Source organism: Mugil cephalus, chromosome 20, assembly GCF_022458985.1.
Source record: "Mugil cephalus isolate CIBA_MC_2020 chromosome 20, CIBA_Mcephalus_1.1, whole genome shotgun sequence".
Lineage (NCBI taxonomy): Eukaryota > Metazoa > Chordata > Actinopteri > Mugiliformes > Mugilidae > Mugil > Mugil cephalus.
In genome coordinates, this window is record NC_061789.1 from 13,576,023 (window position 1) to 13,591,550 (window position 15,528).

Consider the following 15,528-nt stretch of genomic DNA (forward strand, 5'->3'; position numbering starts at 1 on the left):
TATTTTATTTGTTGCTCATTATAAAAGTGGCCATTATAATAAATGTGTGGCGAAATGACACAATGAGCAGGCACCACATATAAGAGTATTGCGCATTCCTGCTATTATTAACGCACACTCAAGCTTGAATGGAGCATTTGGGAAAAATAACTGATACCACAAAAGGCAGGATGTAAAACGCATTAGTGGGAAACATGCGGCATATGTGGCAAATAGTATAAGGGAAGTTTTTAACACATATATTAAAGTTTTGAGACGTGCCATTTCTTCCAGTGATGAAACAGACTGTATTCAACGCCCCAAATTAAACATTTCCTCTTCTAATTAGGAGAGGGAACAGCTGTTCAATTGGTTTCGCGAACCCCTTGGTGCCCATTCAAGCTTAAGCCCGGCTCTCACTGAACTACCGTGCGGTGCGCTATCGCAGAGGCATTCATATTCAATTATACTCTCTGCTGCAATTTACAGCGTCGAAATCTTAAATGTTGGCAGTAAATCACCCGCTGCAACATGTCGGCGGGCAGCGGGGCCCTCTCGGGTTTCCACACGTCAAGCTATAGGCCTTCCACACACACACGGTAGCATCCTCATTTGTTCGCCTAAAAATAGGTTCGGGCTACTAGACACATTTTTTCGAAACCAGTGCATCTTGGTACCTGATACGGAGACCCAAAGCTCTGTAAATGGTGTTGCTCAACGGTATATAAGGGAGAGGGACAGGAGCAAGGGGCATTCAATCGAGTCCGCCTTGGTTTTCACTCGCCTCAACGCAGCGCAAAAAACAAGGTGAGTGGGGATGTGCGCCCTGCAACTTGCTCGCACTGGGAGGAAAGGGATTCACACAGACTAAGGAGATCCTCGTGGACTACCACGGCTGATAGAGATAAACGGAGCCAACTACGGACCACGGGACGATTCAATTAGTGCGCAAAGGAGGGCAAATTTGATTTCAGAGGATCAGCGTTTGTGGATGGTCATTGTGATAATACTTTATCACTTACAACTGGATGGCAAAGCACTAAAAAAACAAGCGAAAAGTAGACATCGCTGCGTTTTCTCAACTGCAAGATTTATTTGTGGGAACGAATCGTGTTGCCGGGATGTGGCCCCTCAAGTGGGAGCATCATCTATGTAGTGCCACGGCAGCGGAACGCTATGGGGATGACCTGTGTTGTGACCAGGGCTCTTTAGCCCACTGTAAACAAGGCTGGCAGAGCAGCATGGGAGGCTTTGAAAACTAAAGCAGTCAGCTAGTGGCTAAAACGAACAAGTGGCTTTGCAAATATTTCTGCAAAGTTCAGTATAATTTCCTCTTGTGGGACCTTGTTTAGTGACTAATGTGTGGCCACTGGTCTTTTTAGCCCTGAAGGCCTGAGACACAATATGTGTCGCATATGTCTATGGACACATCAGATCCTCAAGTACCTCAATGTTTTGATTTGTTTGTATCACTTATGAATAACCAAAATGGTTTGTTACAAGGAAGGATGTTTACAGGGCAACTTTTACAACCACTGCACACTCTAACCTTGTTTTTTTTTTCTTCTTTCTTCCCCCAGAATAAAAAATGGCCTTTGCTGGTGTCCTCAATGATGCTGAAGTCAAAGCAGCTCTGGACGGCTGCGCCGGTGAGCTCCATATATATATACATACACATATATACTCACTATACACAGTAGACTCACTGGGCTGAGCACCATCATTTTCAAATCCAAACCTCCAAAATCTGCTTTATTTGTAGTGTTAATGTGCACACACATAGATGAATCTGTTCTCTGCATTTAACCAATCCAAGTGAGCATGCTTGGGTGGGCAGTGAGCAGCCATGGGAGCAGCTTGGGGGGCGGGGGGGACAGGGCCTTAGGTGATTGCTCAAGACCCTGCAGCCAAGGACATAGTGAGGATGGAGCCAATGACCTCACAGTCACTAAGCTGCTTCTCTAACCAATATTCCGCAGCTCCCCCTCTAGGGGTTTCGGGCAGCTGTAGGATTTTCATTTTCACAGTCTGAAGTTTCACTGTAAAGGCAAATTTGACTTTTTAAAAAACAAACCAGCCAAGAACAGAATGTGCTCGACTCCCGGGCTTCAGAATGCGCCGCGTAAACTGCCAGCCACAGTTAGCTGCCATGTCACCGCTTGCTGAGGCCCTGTGCCGCGCTTACGCAGCAGCACCCACGAGGTTGCTGATGGTCTTAAAATGTGTGTTGCAGGTGCTGATTCCTTCGACTACAAGAAGTTCTTCAAGACATGCGGCCTGGCTAGCAAGTCCTCCGATGAGGTGAAGAAGGCCTTCGCCATCATTGACCAGGACAACAGTGGCTTCATTGAGGAGGAGGAACTGAAGTAAGATATTTCAAGGGCTCACACTTGGAGCTGACACTCAAAGCTTGTCCCTCAGGGGCACACAATGTTGACCACATCTAGTATTACTGTCTTGCTTGTAAAAAAAAAAAAAACAGAGGGTAGCCTTTACTTCTTCTCATATATACACATTTACTTGGGGCAGCAACTGCACTAAAAGAAGCAATAGAAGGATCAGCTGTTTGACATATCAGATTTAGCCCCAAACAAAGCTTCAAATAAAACCCCGTGGATTCATTTTAACTCTTTCTCTTTTCTCCTCCTGCCAGGCTGTTCCTGCAGAACTTCTCTGCTGGCGCCAGAGCACTCACTGACAAGGAGACCAAGACTTTCCTGTCCGCTGGTGACAGCGATGGTGATGGCAAGATCGGCGTTGATGGTAAGAGCTCTTTGCGATGCATGCCGCACTTTTCCTGCATATCTCTGAAAAGCATAGTAGAAACTAGGGACACAGCAATACCCAGTCATCATAAATACCTGCAAAAATTCATGGTCTGGACTGGGTCGAATCATTCTAAATTGTTGCACCATCATGACCTGAGACCTTGAACCCACTTTTTCTCGCCACTAATCGCGGTTTCATTCTACTTTCACAGAGTTCGCCGCCCTTGTTAAGGCATAAATTTCCATTGACCAAGATCCACTTCTTTCATGGAACTGCGAACTCCTTGCAAGATTCAGTAATCATCAGCAGAAAGAATATTTTTTATACCTTATTTATGAGTTGCCTGCGGACTATTTCTCAACATGAAACACATAGTTAACTGCTAATGTTATTCCAATGTGTTATATGTTCTGAAAAAACGACTTGTGCAAACTGTACAACACCATCTGCACTTTTGAGGAAGAGTGAAAAACCAGGAATAAATACTCTTTTGGTGTAAAGTCATCTCGGCCCAGTCAGTCGTTTCTTTTCGCACTGGTCACTGCTGAATTGCACGAACCACACAAAAGGTTGAACAAAGTGGCGGTGACAAAACGAGTCTCCACTTGCCAAGTTTTTTTTTATTTCTTTTTTTTTTTTTTAATGCTCCAGAGCCGCTGGGAGATGGTTGAACTGAACTGCCCACCACTTGTTCCTCTAATTGGTTAATGAAAAAGGGAATGTGGATGGACTCTGGCCACGAGCTGTGAAAGGCAGCGGGAATTGCAATGGGGTTTTGCTTGCGTGCCTTCCGAGATCCAATGGATAGCTGTCACACTTTGTGTGATTAGATGGCCAGCTCCGAGGACTATTCCTCCACCAACTGCTGCATAGTCAATTAGGTAATGTGCTGAAGCAACAGGGTCGCTATTAAAAGCCATTGTGGCATCAGCAGGACCTAATTACAATTCAAAGCCACTGCAAAGATTGACAGCGGTCGAAGGGCGCCTTAAAACACAATTTAACTCATCGATTCTGCATTTTTGCAGTGTTCGGAATGAGCCAAATTTGCCGGGAAATAGTTTATAAGCTTGTTCTGAAGAAAACCCACTTCCATTAGTCTTTAAGAAAACTCAAGCAAGTCCAGCTGCCTTTGTTTTAGTCACGTGTTAAGGTAACCTTTAGGCATGCTCTGGGACAGAAAGGTATTAGGGAAAGTCAAATTACAATTCCAGCAAAGGCTCAGGGAACTGCAGGTCAGCAATGTGTGAAACTTCAAACCTATCCGGTGACACCTTGGGCTTGTTATTGTCAACCAGTGGTCAAAACACAAGGATGACACTGAGGACAGGCTGCAGCTTCTTCCTTCCTCGCACCGGGTCTGGGTCTGCAGGGCAGTGCTGCCACCTGCAGGTCGAAGCTATTTTCATAGCATTCCAAATGGAATCATTCACAATTTATTTCTCACATTCATTGTTTTTTCTTGCACTGTTTGGCCAGAAGCGTGAGTGTGACGCTTTGCTTCTCCTTTTTTTTGAACATGTAAACATTTTAATCTCACAAAACAACACGAATAGCACCGTGAAGTACAAAGGAAAAAAAGATGATTTTCTCTAAAATCACTCAGCTCACTTTGACTCTTCTGAACAATAATAATACATGTGAACTAAAAACTCCGAAACACTGAAATGTGGCCAATTGAAACTTGGAATCTGTGCTGATCCTGCTAATTTGGTCTCAAGCAGACTAAAAGGTGACTTTAGAAAGCGGATGCCAACGGATGGAGCCCACCTATGCAAACCCGGCAAATCATTCCATTACATCAAGCAGGCTGAGCCGAAAAGTGACAAGAGCTTTCCTCACAAACGGAAGTATTATCTATTTTTTGGGCGGGCATTTCACACTTTTCAAGCCTTAAATCGAACCCATCAAAGAGTCTTAAACGTAGATTAGCGGACAGAATGACCCATACCCTCAAAATCAGCAATGCTGCACGAAAGGTATCTCAGCCAATTAATGCAACTCACGCCAGCTCTAGCGCATGCATGCTCAATATCCACCCTCTTGAATATGGTTGCGTGTTGCCAGCAGACCTTCCAATTCGTCCTCCTCAGCAGTGCACAGGACTATTCTTAGCCCCGGGAGGGGGGAGAGACATTAAAGACTTCTTCAAACGCACCTTTTAAGCGTCTTCATTTGTGCAACTTAAAATAGACCGCTCCCCGTCTGCAGGACGAATTGTAGCCACCCCCCTTCCCCCGGTGTCAGTTACCTTATGCTTCAGATTTCGATGGACTCCTGCTATAAAAGGTCACCGGGAGCACCGGGGAGATCACTGCAGTCGACTCGACTCTTGTCCGTGTCATCCGTACCCTGCAAAAAGCAAAGACAACCGAGGTGAGTGTGAATGATTTTTTGACAAAAAAGAAAGACAGAGAGAGAGAGAGAAAGAAGCAGCATCCCGCTTGGCATCTTTGGGGAGTAAAAGAAAAAACAAACAAAGAAAGAAAAGGTATTTTCTAAAACGTTACAGCTTTAATAAGGATCTCTTCTCACTGCAATGCAGCATGGAACGAGATGAGTTTTGCGTTTTGTGGCGGGAGCGTCAGCTGAACGAAGACATGGATTACGGGTCAGACCTCTCAGCATCTTTAGAGTTGCAGTAGGGAACGTGAGTCAGTCTCGACCCTAGGAAACGGGATTTGGGAAAGGCACCCCCTTAAAGTCGCTTCACTGACAAGTGGACTGAACAATTTGCCTTTTGAATTCGCCCATTCTGATCATTCTCTATGTGCCATTTGGAATAATGCTTTACTTTAATGTGTATTTAGACTTTTAAAGTGTCCAGGTTATGGAGTGGCGCGCGGATTCTTTTGATGTTATTGCGAGCAACTATTCAGCATCAGTTTAGTACAGCGTGCTAGTCGGAATTATTTAAAAGATAAACTGGACTGGACTGTGTGCCAGTGCAAAGTTCAATAACCGCCTTTTGGATTTTATTTCTGCAGCTCAAAATGGCCTTCGCGGGTTTGAAGGATGCTGACATCACTGCAGCCCTGAATGCGTGCAAAGGTGAGTCTTTTTTTTTTTTTTTTGGGTCAGGACCACCTCTCTCGGTGTATATGCGTGCTCACCTTTGTGTGTGTCTGTGTGTGTGCAGCCAGTGTAGATTTCAGTAACAACCTTGCATTGTTTTCAGCCGCTGACTCATTCAACCACGTCGCGTTCTTCAAGGCCTGTGGTCTGGCCGGCAAGAGCGCCGATGACGTCAAGAAGGCCTTCGCCATCATTGATCAGGACAAGAGTGGCTTCATTGAGGAGGAGGAGCTGAAGTAAGCTGCACACTTGGCCTTGGGGTTATCAATTAGAACACTCCGCAGGGCTTCAGAAAAACAAAGTCATGCGTAATTGTCATGCGTAATTGTAGCTGTTGTGACCAGCGGTGGACCATGCAGTAGGCTATATGTGTACCCGGGCTATAGGGGCTGAAAGAATGTAGAGGGGAGCCAAAGGGTCAAACTATCTTTAACCGGTGCCTTGGTTCACATAAAATCCCTATTTCTGATGCGGGGGCATTTCTGGCTTTCAATAAAATTTAAGATGCGCTCGTTTTTAGCAGTTATTGTGTTACGCACGAAGAGATACTTGAACGGGGCATCCTGCGGTCAGATTATGGGTGAGGTCTGTCTCGGCCAGTAGGGGGGTGTGTTGTGGGGTGGGAGGGGAATGAGGTACGTGAACTAACCACCGCCCCCTCTCTGTTTGCCAGGCTGTTCCTGCAGAACTTCAGCGCCGGCGCACGGGCACTGACCGATGCCGAAACCAAGGCTTTCCTCAAGGCTGGTGACAGCGACGGTGACGGCAAGATTGGCGTTGATGGTAGGCCCTTGTCACCCCATTCTCTCCGAGATATAAGTGGCTTAAAAAAAGAAAACAGACACCGACCGCGCTATGTTTTCTCCTCCGCAGAGTTCGCTGCCTTGGTTAAGTCATAAAGTGGCAAGTGACCAACAACACCTGCTCTGATGGAACAACGATGCCCACGTCGACCTCCCCCTTTTCATCCGAATATAAGTGATTTTTATACATCCTCCTGTGCAACACACTGTCCAAACTGATGATTGTGAATGTCGCTCGGTTGTGTTCATGTCTTAAATATGAATTTTGCTTACTGTAAAATCTATGATGCACTTTCCAGGAACGAACAGTAAAAAAGAATAAATATTCTTTTGCTACGGTCGCACCGGCTTTCTTTTGGCTTTGATTATGCACGTGTCGATCATTAAAATACGATAAAATGAGAATAAAATGAGGGTGGGTGGGTGAGGGTGAAACACACGCACATACACATCATACACAGGCGCCAACTTCTTCCACTGACCTAATGCATTCCCTAACCCCTACCCGTCTCAAGATCGAGTCCAAACATTTTGGGGGCCAGAAAATAGAAAAAATTATCACCTTTTGGCCACACAACAAGAGACTTTATACAGTGGCCTATTTGGGAGCTATTTTTGATTTCATGCGCATGAACACAACACAAATGCACGCACTGGCGCAGTATAAAAAGTCAAATAAAAGAGTCACTTCACGTGAATCACGCTCATAACATAATCCAGTTAAATTGGTTAAGAATGCAACACTATCACGGCTACATTTCTAGGAAGGCAACCTCATTTTCCTTTAAACGATGACTCTGGATATTAACTCTGGATGTAAAACGGTAAAAGTTACAACCGTGTGTGCACAGACGTATCCGACGCGTGCAGCTCCATCCTGCAGCCACTAGATGGCGGCACGTCCACGGCAGATGCTGTCACAGCTGAGCAGAAAGACGAGGCGTTCAGGTGAATCGCCGTCTGCGCATTAAAGCGGCAGCTGTTGCAGTTAACGCTGGTCCGCTGTCATACAGCGACATGGGGATAAAACATACGCCGATCAGACATAACATGATGACATTATGACCTGTTTAATGTTTTGTAAGTCTCCTCTGTGCCCCCCAAAGCAGTTGGGACTCATCAGAGAATAGACTTGGGCCTTCTGGGGGTGCCTTGTGGTGTCTTACAACAGAATGATGTTAGTGGGGGTATTTTGACCTTATGGGTTGAGGGAAGGGGCCTCTACAGTGCTTCCCACAGACATTTAACCAGTTTGGGATCTAGTGAATCTGGAAGCCAGGTTGTTGTGTGCGTGGTTGAGTCAGTCTGCGTCCTGGTGACATCAAGAAGTGTCACTGGTATGGGGTGGGGGTGCATGGTCAGGTCTAGGAGGGTGGTGCATCTCTAAGTGACATCCACACAAATGCCAGGTCCAAAGGTTTCCAAGCAGAACGTTGTATTGTCAAAAGATGATCGTTTTTCTTTTAGTTGAATTATTTTGGGCGAGACTGAACAAAAATGTTCATCCACATGTCCAACCTTTAATTGATTTAGTGCAGGCAACTTTATTTAACATTTACTAGGATGTTCATATTATCAGGACAGTGACAAAGAATCTAAAATTGTAAACTTTTCCCTGTGCAGCAGTGCACAGAAGGCATTATTGCATAATTAGGGTGTAATTATTAATCACAGAGAGGCGAGAAAAGGCTGAGATCTCCTCCATTCGTAGCCCGTACGTCCAGAGGGAGTGGGGGCTCGTAAAGAGCATTAGCAAATGTAAATGAATAAGTGATTGCGCAGTAACAGTATAGTCTACGAGGTATCAACATGGCGCATGACATCATGCACCGGGTGTGGGTAAGGTCGCACCGCTGCTCTCGATCCGATGTCCTCAGTCTCTTTTTCACGCACGGGTTCTGGACGGCGATGGTTGAGTTTCTGTTTACATTCTCAGTACAGCTTTGCTATCTTCACAGAAGACTATCGGACATCAGTTGTTGAGGGGCCCCGTTAACAAGTTGGCCCGTGGGATTGGGTTTAGGAAAGGATGACAGTGACAAACCACCCGAGACAACAAGCTTTTATTCAATAATGAAAGACTACAGGATGCTGCCAAAGAACAGAACGTATACGCTGTTGTGCGTAGCCCGTGCGTAAACATGTGCCCAAAGTACGTAGGCTATTACTGTGTTAGAATAAATCTTTATTTATCACAGCACCACGAGGGAAGTGCATCAACTAAACGGGAATATTTGTTTTTATTAGCCTAGTTTTTAGTTTATGAGGATACATTTGCATCTCTATCAATCAAACAGACGTCTTTTTGCGTACGGTTTACGCATGGATTCTCGTTACACATATCCCACCAAACACCAGACGTCAACGTTGGTTTTTGGGCTAAATCTGGTCGGTCCGTCATAGTCTTGATTTAGTCCAGAAATAGTCATTGAAAATTGTGTTGTGCTTGGTCCGTCCGATTTTGTTCAAATTTAGTCCAAAAATAGTCGTTGAAAATTGGGTTGTATCTTTTTAAAGACGTCTTTTCAACGACATGAAAATGACGGCTTTCACCTTTCACTTTTCAACCAAATTTAGACGTTGTTTAGACGCACATGAGTGACGTCTTCTCAATGTCTTTTCAACTACTTTTTGCTGGGTGGGATTACCCTCGGGAAGTCAGGCTAGCACAAAGGCAATTAAACAAATGAAATACAATCAGAAATATAAGAATAACTAAAAAAAAAAAAAAAAAAACTGAAGTAAAGGACACAAAATGTAACACACACTCAGAGAGAAACGGAGATCCGTCGTTTTCTGCCTTTGGGGTTTTAAGTACGGTTCAACACCATCTTTAAGCACCGGGACAACACTGCCTGCCGTTCGCCAACTGATTACGCGTGCCACAGTGCCCAGCTTTGCCAAGTTGGACCCGTGCACCACTTACACGTGGACGCACATGAAGAAGTGGATTTCCAATGTGAGAAAGGTAACCCCCTGGCAAATATGCGGATTATCAGGTTACAGTTAGGAGGGGGCCAAAGAAAGGGAGAGAGGCCAGGGCAGCATGTGGTTCCATGGTGTAATGGTTAGCACTCTGGACTCTGAATCCAGCGATCCGAGTTCAAATCTCGGTGGGACCTGACGTTTTGCCTTGAATCTCCCTGCATGTGCTTCAAAAGCTCCCAGAAGGGCATCTACGTTAGAGTATTTTCCCAGCCGAGAGCGCAGGTGCACCTTCGAACAACCTTGCACCACGCACTGGAACAAACTTATTTTTCCGCGTCCAGCTGCACTGGCCACACTCCCAGGAATGTGCTTAATGACCCCTGAATTCGTTTGTGTGTCAGATCCGCTGAGGGCCACGGGTGCCCTCGGAAAAGACAAGCTGGACCGGCCAAATTGGTCAGAGTTCCAGAAAGTCAGAGAAAACGAAACAGTGTGACCCAAAGGAGTTAAATGATCAAACTGCGGAAGAAAAGAAAACATGCGCTCGTGCCTGCATGGCTCGTGACCGCTAGGAAAGGTCCAAATGATGCATGTGGATACCTGGAACACTGCACATTATGCATCATCATCACTGTCGCCCCGGGATGGGACACCGACGGCAGAGGGGTGACCTCGGGTCTCTTAATCAGCACAGTTGACAAAGCGTTTTAGCGAGACTGTCCCTGTCAGTATCAGACAGCGAGAAGGTTACAGAGCACCGGTATCCCTGACATTCAGATGCGCGTCGGGGTCATAGATGCGGTCTGCTGTTACCCACTGCGTTCGAGGAACTCGGGCAGGTGAAACGCCACACGCGTAAAAAATCACCACATCAGCCGTGGAGGTTGTTCGCGGGCTGAGATCACCGCGCTCCTTGCGTTTTGGAAAACACAAATGACGCAAGCGTGAAAGCGTGACATTGAAGGTTCAGCACCTGCAGCTGGCATTACGTATCCAACATTTCAAATCAAAAGTAATGATAACAGCTTTTTTTTTTTCTACTGGGATATGTTACTCAGATGTGCCCGTTCGGGGACAGCCTGTAAAAGGATATCTGCATGGGGTGGGGTGCGGAGTGTGGGGGGGAGGCAGAAACAGCAAGAGGGGGAGAAAAGGAGAGAGGGAGAGGGAGAAAGAGAGGCTGCAGTTACATTACAGCCTCCCTGCATTTACTGTACTATATAATTCTAGATGTGAGACGAGGAGGAGGAGGAGGGGGGAGGAGGGAGAAAGGGGGTGGGATGGGGGGGCTGTTGGGATGAGAGGAGGGAGTGGAGGATGGGGACAGGAATGCGCTTTTTAACTTAATTTGCTATTTACAAGGGCGTTACAGAAGTCCACGGTCTGGTCTTTCTGCCCCCGGGCGTTATAAATAGTAAAGGTTAATTAGTTAGCTGAGAAATTGGATCAGGGGCGGGCTGTTAGAATTTGATCCATAGACAGGTAACTCAAGCAAACCCCATTGTCACAGCAATCAGACCTATATAAATCCGCCTTGACGGACAGCAGTCACCACATAGCCTTACCTCTCTTGCTGGATCACCGACCTGGGCGAGAACCCCCTCATACACGGTAAGTTGCTTTGTGGCTCCAGGGAGGTCGCTTCTGTTGGGAAGATGCTAGTCTTGTTTTTCTTTTTTCTTTTAGTTTTTTAAATAGTTTTTGGAGGCGGATTTTCTGGCTCTTTGTGTATTCAGCGTGCTCCAGAGTCCTTCGGGGACTGCTTAGTGTATATTTGCGTGCGTAAAAGGTGGGACTTTGAGGCGCTGTGGGAGACAAAAAGCAAAGCAAGGAGGGAAAAAGTTATTGAGAGCTGCCAGAGCTGCTTCTTTAAGTACTCGGCGCAGAGCGAGGGTGGCAGAATTTCACTGACTTTTAAACGACACAGGTGCGTATCAAGGTTTGAGGATTTACCGGGAGGCTGCGTCTTTGCGCTGCACTTAGCTTCTCAGAGTCACCCCCGCTTTGCTCTCCACCAGCTTCAGCTTAGAAGGTTTGTGCTTCACCTACCGAAATGTGTTAATAATTCACCACGCCTGTTCCTCCTACAGGAATAAAATGTCGCTCTCATCTATCCTCTCTGCTGATGCCATCGACAGCGCTATCAAGGACTGCCAAGGTATCGTTTTCCACCAATATCATTATTGCTCCCTTTATTCTATATGTGTGGAGCCGCAGCAGACAGCGGGCGATGCTTTTACAGCCTCAGTGGAAGACTGGAAGTATTTAAAATTTGAAATGTCTACTTTATTCTAGCATATGGAAACTTGTTCATTTATGATCATCTATTTGGGTATAAACCAGTGAGCTCCTAGCAGCTTCTAAACTACTGCAAAATATTCTTTAAAAAAAAAAACATTTAGAGCATTGTTTTCGTAAAGATGTGCAGCCTGGGCCAGAAGATTGTACCCCTGGCATCACACTTAATGACACATTGTCAGTTATACATTATCCTGCCTCTATAATTTGAGCTAACACAAATTGCGCCACGATTGGCAGATATTACAGTGAATTCGTCTAATTCCAGTTTATCCTGAAACCCTTCAGACGTAACCCTTAAAAGATACGGAAACCGATTTGTCTTCGAACTCACGGCCCTCAATTTCTCCGCCAGCTCCAGAATCCTTCTGCCCAAAGAAGTTCTTCCAACTGTGTGGCCTCACCAAGAAGAGCCCTCAGGACGTGAAGAAGGTTTTTGGGATCCTGGACAATGACGCCAGTGGTTTTATCGAGGAGGAAGAACTCAAGTGAGTGAACAGCTACTTTGAAAACCGCAGACATTTTGTTTTTTTTAAGATGGAATAGATGTAGAAAGGGAAGAGGCTGCGCCTGTCCAGCATGCGAAGGACACAAAGGTTCTGACAGAAAGTCTGTTCTACAAACTGTGTTAACTGGGTTAAACATTACCAGCAGCCATCTCACATGCAGTCCACTAGCCCTCAGGAAATGCAGCTTGCAAAAAGCAAGACTTAAAACACAATGCAGTGCGGACGTTGTAGAACAACGCAGCGCGGCGACACCTCACTGAAGGCAGCAGCTATTTACCCAACATGCCTGCAACTGAAAAGAACACATTATCTTTCAGTTATTTGCACCACACATCTCAAGCTTTCGCTCTGCATGCTAGCTTTTTCATCAGAACTGACTGGACGTCACCTCCTGACGCCTGCGTCTCGGTTTGTGTCTCCAGGTTTTTCCTCCAGAGGTTTGTGCCGGGGGCTCGCGTTCTGACGGACAAGGAGACCAAGGCCTTCCTGAGCGCCGCCGACGACGATAGCGACGGTCGGATTGGAGCAGATGGTGAGAACGTTTGAAACGTTTTCATGTAGATGCATCATTTTGTTGGGGTGGCCTGTGTTACTAGTATGTATTAGCTTTTTATGTCAGAACAGAAACCAGCCGCTCCGAATGCTCCGCTTAAAAATGGCACTTGAGCAAGTTTCCAAAAGTCAATTTGTAATTTTAGGTCTCTGATTTGAGAGTTGTAGCAATTGCTTTCAAATTAAAGCTTTCAAAAGGTTAAGTTTCTCTCCTGCGGCTTCACCCTTGTTTCTTTCCTCCACAGAGTTCCAGGCCATGGTGTTGTCCTAAACAACTGGACTCCAGCTCTCCAACTAGATCCCGTCCCCACGTCACCTCTGCCCAACCGCTTCTAGGCCTCTTAGTTTAGTCAGTTTCTCCCGGTTAGATAAAACCTTTCCGACTCTTTTTATTCTGCAAGAATTCCTCCGGTCCACAGATGTCAACATTCATGTAATCTTTATTTATTTGTTTTTTTTTGCTCCTTTTTCATATGTTTTAGACGGATCAACAAGCTGCATCGCCCGAATAAATGTACACTTTACCGAATCAACGAAAATAAACCAATAAAACCAAACTCCTGTGGCTCCTCTCGTTGTGTGTGTTAAAGTGGACCTCCGGGTTCACTCGTACGCGTCCTCTGCTGCGTCTTTTTAGCCGAAGCGTCTCCATGAAGGAACTTCTCGCGCAGCAAAACAGAAAGTGCAATCGGCCCACAGACAGCGGTGATCTGTGTTTGCACTCCAGATGTGTTGCATGCACAAGACAAACACACACTGTTTCCTTTACAGGTCTGAGGTTTCCTTAAATCCTCGCTTACCCTTACCGAGCACACCGGTAAATGAGATTGAATGTCAGGCAGTGTCAGGTAAATGAGAGGTGAGACAAAGGCAGGGTTTCTGACAGTGTGTGTGCATGTGTATGTGTATGTGTGTGTGTGAGAGAGAGAGAGGAAGAGGAAGAGAGAGAAGTGGTGACCTTGATGACCACCTGAGTGTCACAGTGGTTGGATCGAGTGATACCTGACCTCAGCTTTGTAAATAGACCCAGCTGCACCTTGGTGCTGCTCAGGCTATAGGGACACGCAAGAAACCCACTGCATTAACAAAAAAAAAAAAAAAAAAACACAACAGAAAGCCGACCACAAAAACATATTATTGAATATACACGTGACCATATGGAATAGATACATCTGTGTGTGTGTGATGCACACAGGGCATGGCAATGCAATATACCCACGCCAAGTCTCATCGGGCTTTGCTCAAGACATATTGATGAACTACACAACATCTGAAGTTTGAACGTCTCACAGACCTGCAACCCCCCCGTCCGACCCCGCGCGCCACCACCCGCACCATCAGGCACCTCTAAATATCACGTGGCTACCCACTCTGCTGTACTTACCGGATTTGCGGGATCAAAATTAATAACCGCCTCACCATTCACCCTCCCACGGGAAGCGCCAGAATAAGTGGCGATTCTTTTTCAGAGCTCCCACTTTGATGTCATTGCAGTTATCTGTATATTACAGGGGGGAACCTGGCTATTACAGCGGGCACCTGCTACTCAGAGCTGCAGCGCGGGGCATACCCGTGTATTAGCACACCATGATCACAAATGTTGAGATATAGCTTTTTTTTTTTTTTTTTTTTGCCTGTGCCGCGTGTCTTCCTTTATATTTCGTCATCTCAGTTTCGAGCAAAGCAACAGAAGTAGACGTTTGGCCAAACTCCACCGTAAGACCTCACAGTAGCGTATTAAACCAGTAAGCATGTGTCGATCTCAAAGAGCGGACATTCCTAGAGTTTCCAAAAGTACAGCCTGACCCGGGCAGAGCCGTCGACTACTGGATTGTATCTGGCTCCTCTCATGCAGAAACAAGTCTCAGTCTGGGTTTGGGAAGGCTTAAAGTTAGGGAGGGCTCAGGTGACCCGGAACCGGCCCTTAGTTACGCTGCCACCAACCTGCCCAGTGTTCAGTGTCTACAGTCGTCCAGTCCTACCTCATTTTTACAGGATGTGACACTTCATATATTCATACTTTATCCCAGGCTACTCATCTCTTATGTAACGGCTTTTTTCTTTGATATAGTTTTCTGCCTCTGAGCTCCTGTTACATTTTGATGCCGGCTCTGTCCATCCTTTATATCCTTCATCAATCTCCCATGTGTCACATACTCTTGTTTGTATCATGTTGCATGTACGATTTATCCAGATGGATGCATGCGTTTATCCCCTATATATCCACCCTTCTCCTTTGTCCCATGTTCCTCTTTTTTATGTCTCTCCGGCCTCAAGCAACTGGATCAACCCCATATGGTACTTCAAAAGGTTTCTTAGATGTGTAGCACACACCTAGACCAGAGCAGGCAGCCGCACCCCTCAGGATGCAGCCTGACACGGGTAGAAAATGGTTTAGGAAGAGCACACGGTGTTGACCTGGCCTCCAAATTCACTAGATCTACCAAACTGATCAAGTATCTGTTGGATGCACCGGAACAAGCCTGACCCACAGAGGCCCCTCCCCTCAACGCATAGGACCCAAAGGCCCCCACTAACAACATAAAGGTCTCAGACACCACAGGACACCCTCAGAAGTTACATGTTCATTCTCTGATGAGTCACAACTGTACTGG

General features: G+C 46.0%; 3 protein-coding genes and 1 non-coding gene across 5 annotated transcripts; all 4 read left to right on the forward strand.

Annotated features, from left to right (window-relative positions):
- The first annotated feature begins 684 nt into the window (after positions 1 to 684).
- On the forward strand, positions 685 to 3,252 carry LOC124997705 (parvalbumin beta-like). Its single transcript, XM_047571637.1, has 5 exons — positions 685 to 786; positions 1,560 to 1,628; positions 2,213 to 2,345; positions 2,633 to 2,742; positions 2,960 to 3,252. The coding sequence occupies exons 2-5, from the start codon at positions 1,568 to 1,570 to the stop codon at positions 2,983 to 2,985; spliced, it is 330 nt and encodes a 109-aa protein (XP_047427593.1). The 5' UTR covers positions 685 to 786; positions 1,560 to 1,567; the 3' UTR covers positions 2,986 to 3,252.
- Positions 3,253 to 5,019: 1,767 nt separating this feature from the next.
- LOC124997706 (parvalbumin beta-like) lies at positions 5,020 to 6,967 on the forward strand. The gene is made up of 5 exons (XM_047571638.1): positions 5,020 to 5,124; positions 5,736 to 5,799; positions 5,927 to 6,059; positions 6,497 to 6,606; positions 6,697 to 6,967. The coding sequence occupies exons 2-5, from the start codon at positions 5,742 to 5,744 to the stop codon at positions 6,720 to 6,722; spliced, it is 327 nt and encodes a 108-aa protein (XP_047427594.1). The 5' UTR covers positions 5,020 to 5,124; positions 5,736 to 5,741; the 3' UTR covers positions 6,723 to 6,967.
- A 2,709-nt stretch (positions 6,968 to 9,676) lies between these two features.
- Positions 9,677 to 9,748, forward strand: trnaq-cug. Its single transcript has one exon. It is a non-coding gene; the product is annotated as a tRNA-Gln (tRNA).
- Positions 9,749 to 10,897: 1,149 nt separating this feature from the next.
- pvalb8 (parvalbumin 8) lies at positions 10,898 to 13,470 on the forward strand. Of its 2 annotated transcripts, none has more exons than XM_047572026.1 (5): positions 10,898 to 11,165; positions 11,645 to 11,712; positions 12,208 to 12,340; positions 12,784 to 12,893; positions 13,159 to 13,470. In XM_047572026.1, the coding sequence occupies exons 2-5, from the start codon at positions 11,652 to 11,654 to the stop codon at positions 13,182 to 13,184; spliced, it is 330 nt and encodes a 109-aa protein (XP_047427982.1). In that variant the 5' UTR covers positions 10,898 to 11,165; positions 11,645 to 11,651; the 3' UTR covers positions 13,185 to 13,470. The 2 variants fall into 2 exon arrangements, with proteins under 2 accessions (XP_047427982.1, XP_047427981.1); XM_047572025.1 differs by lacking the exon at positions 10,898 to 11,165 and adding an exon at positions 11,315 to 11,481.
- The last annotated feature ends 2,058 nt before the right edge of the window (positions 13,471 to 15,528 follow it).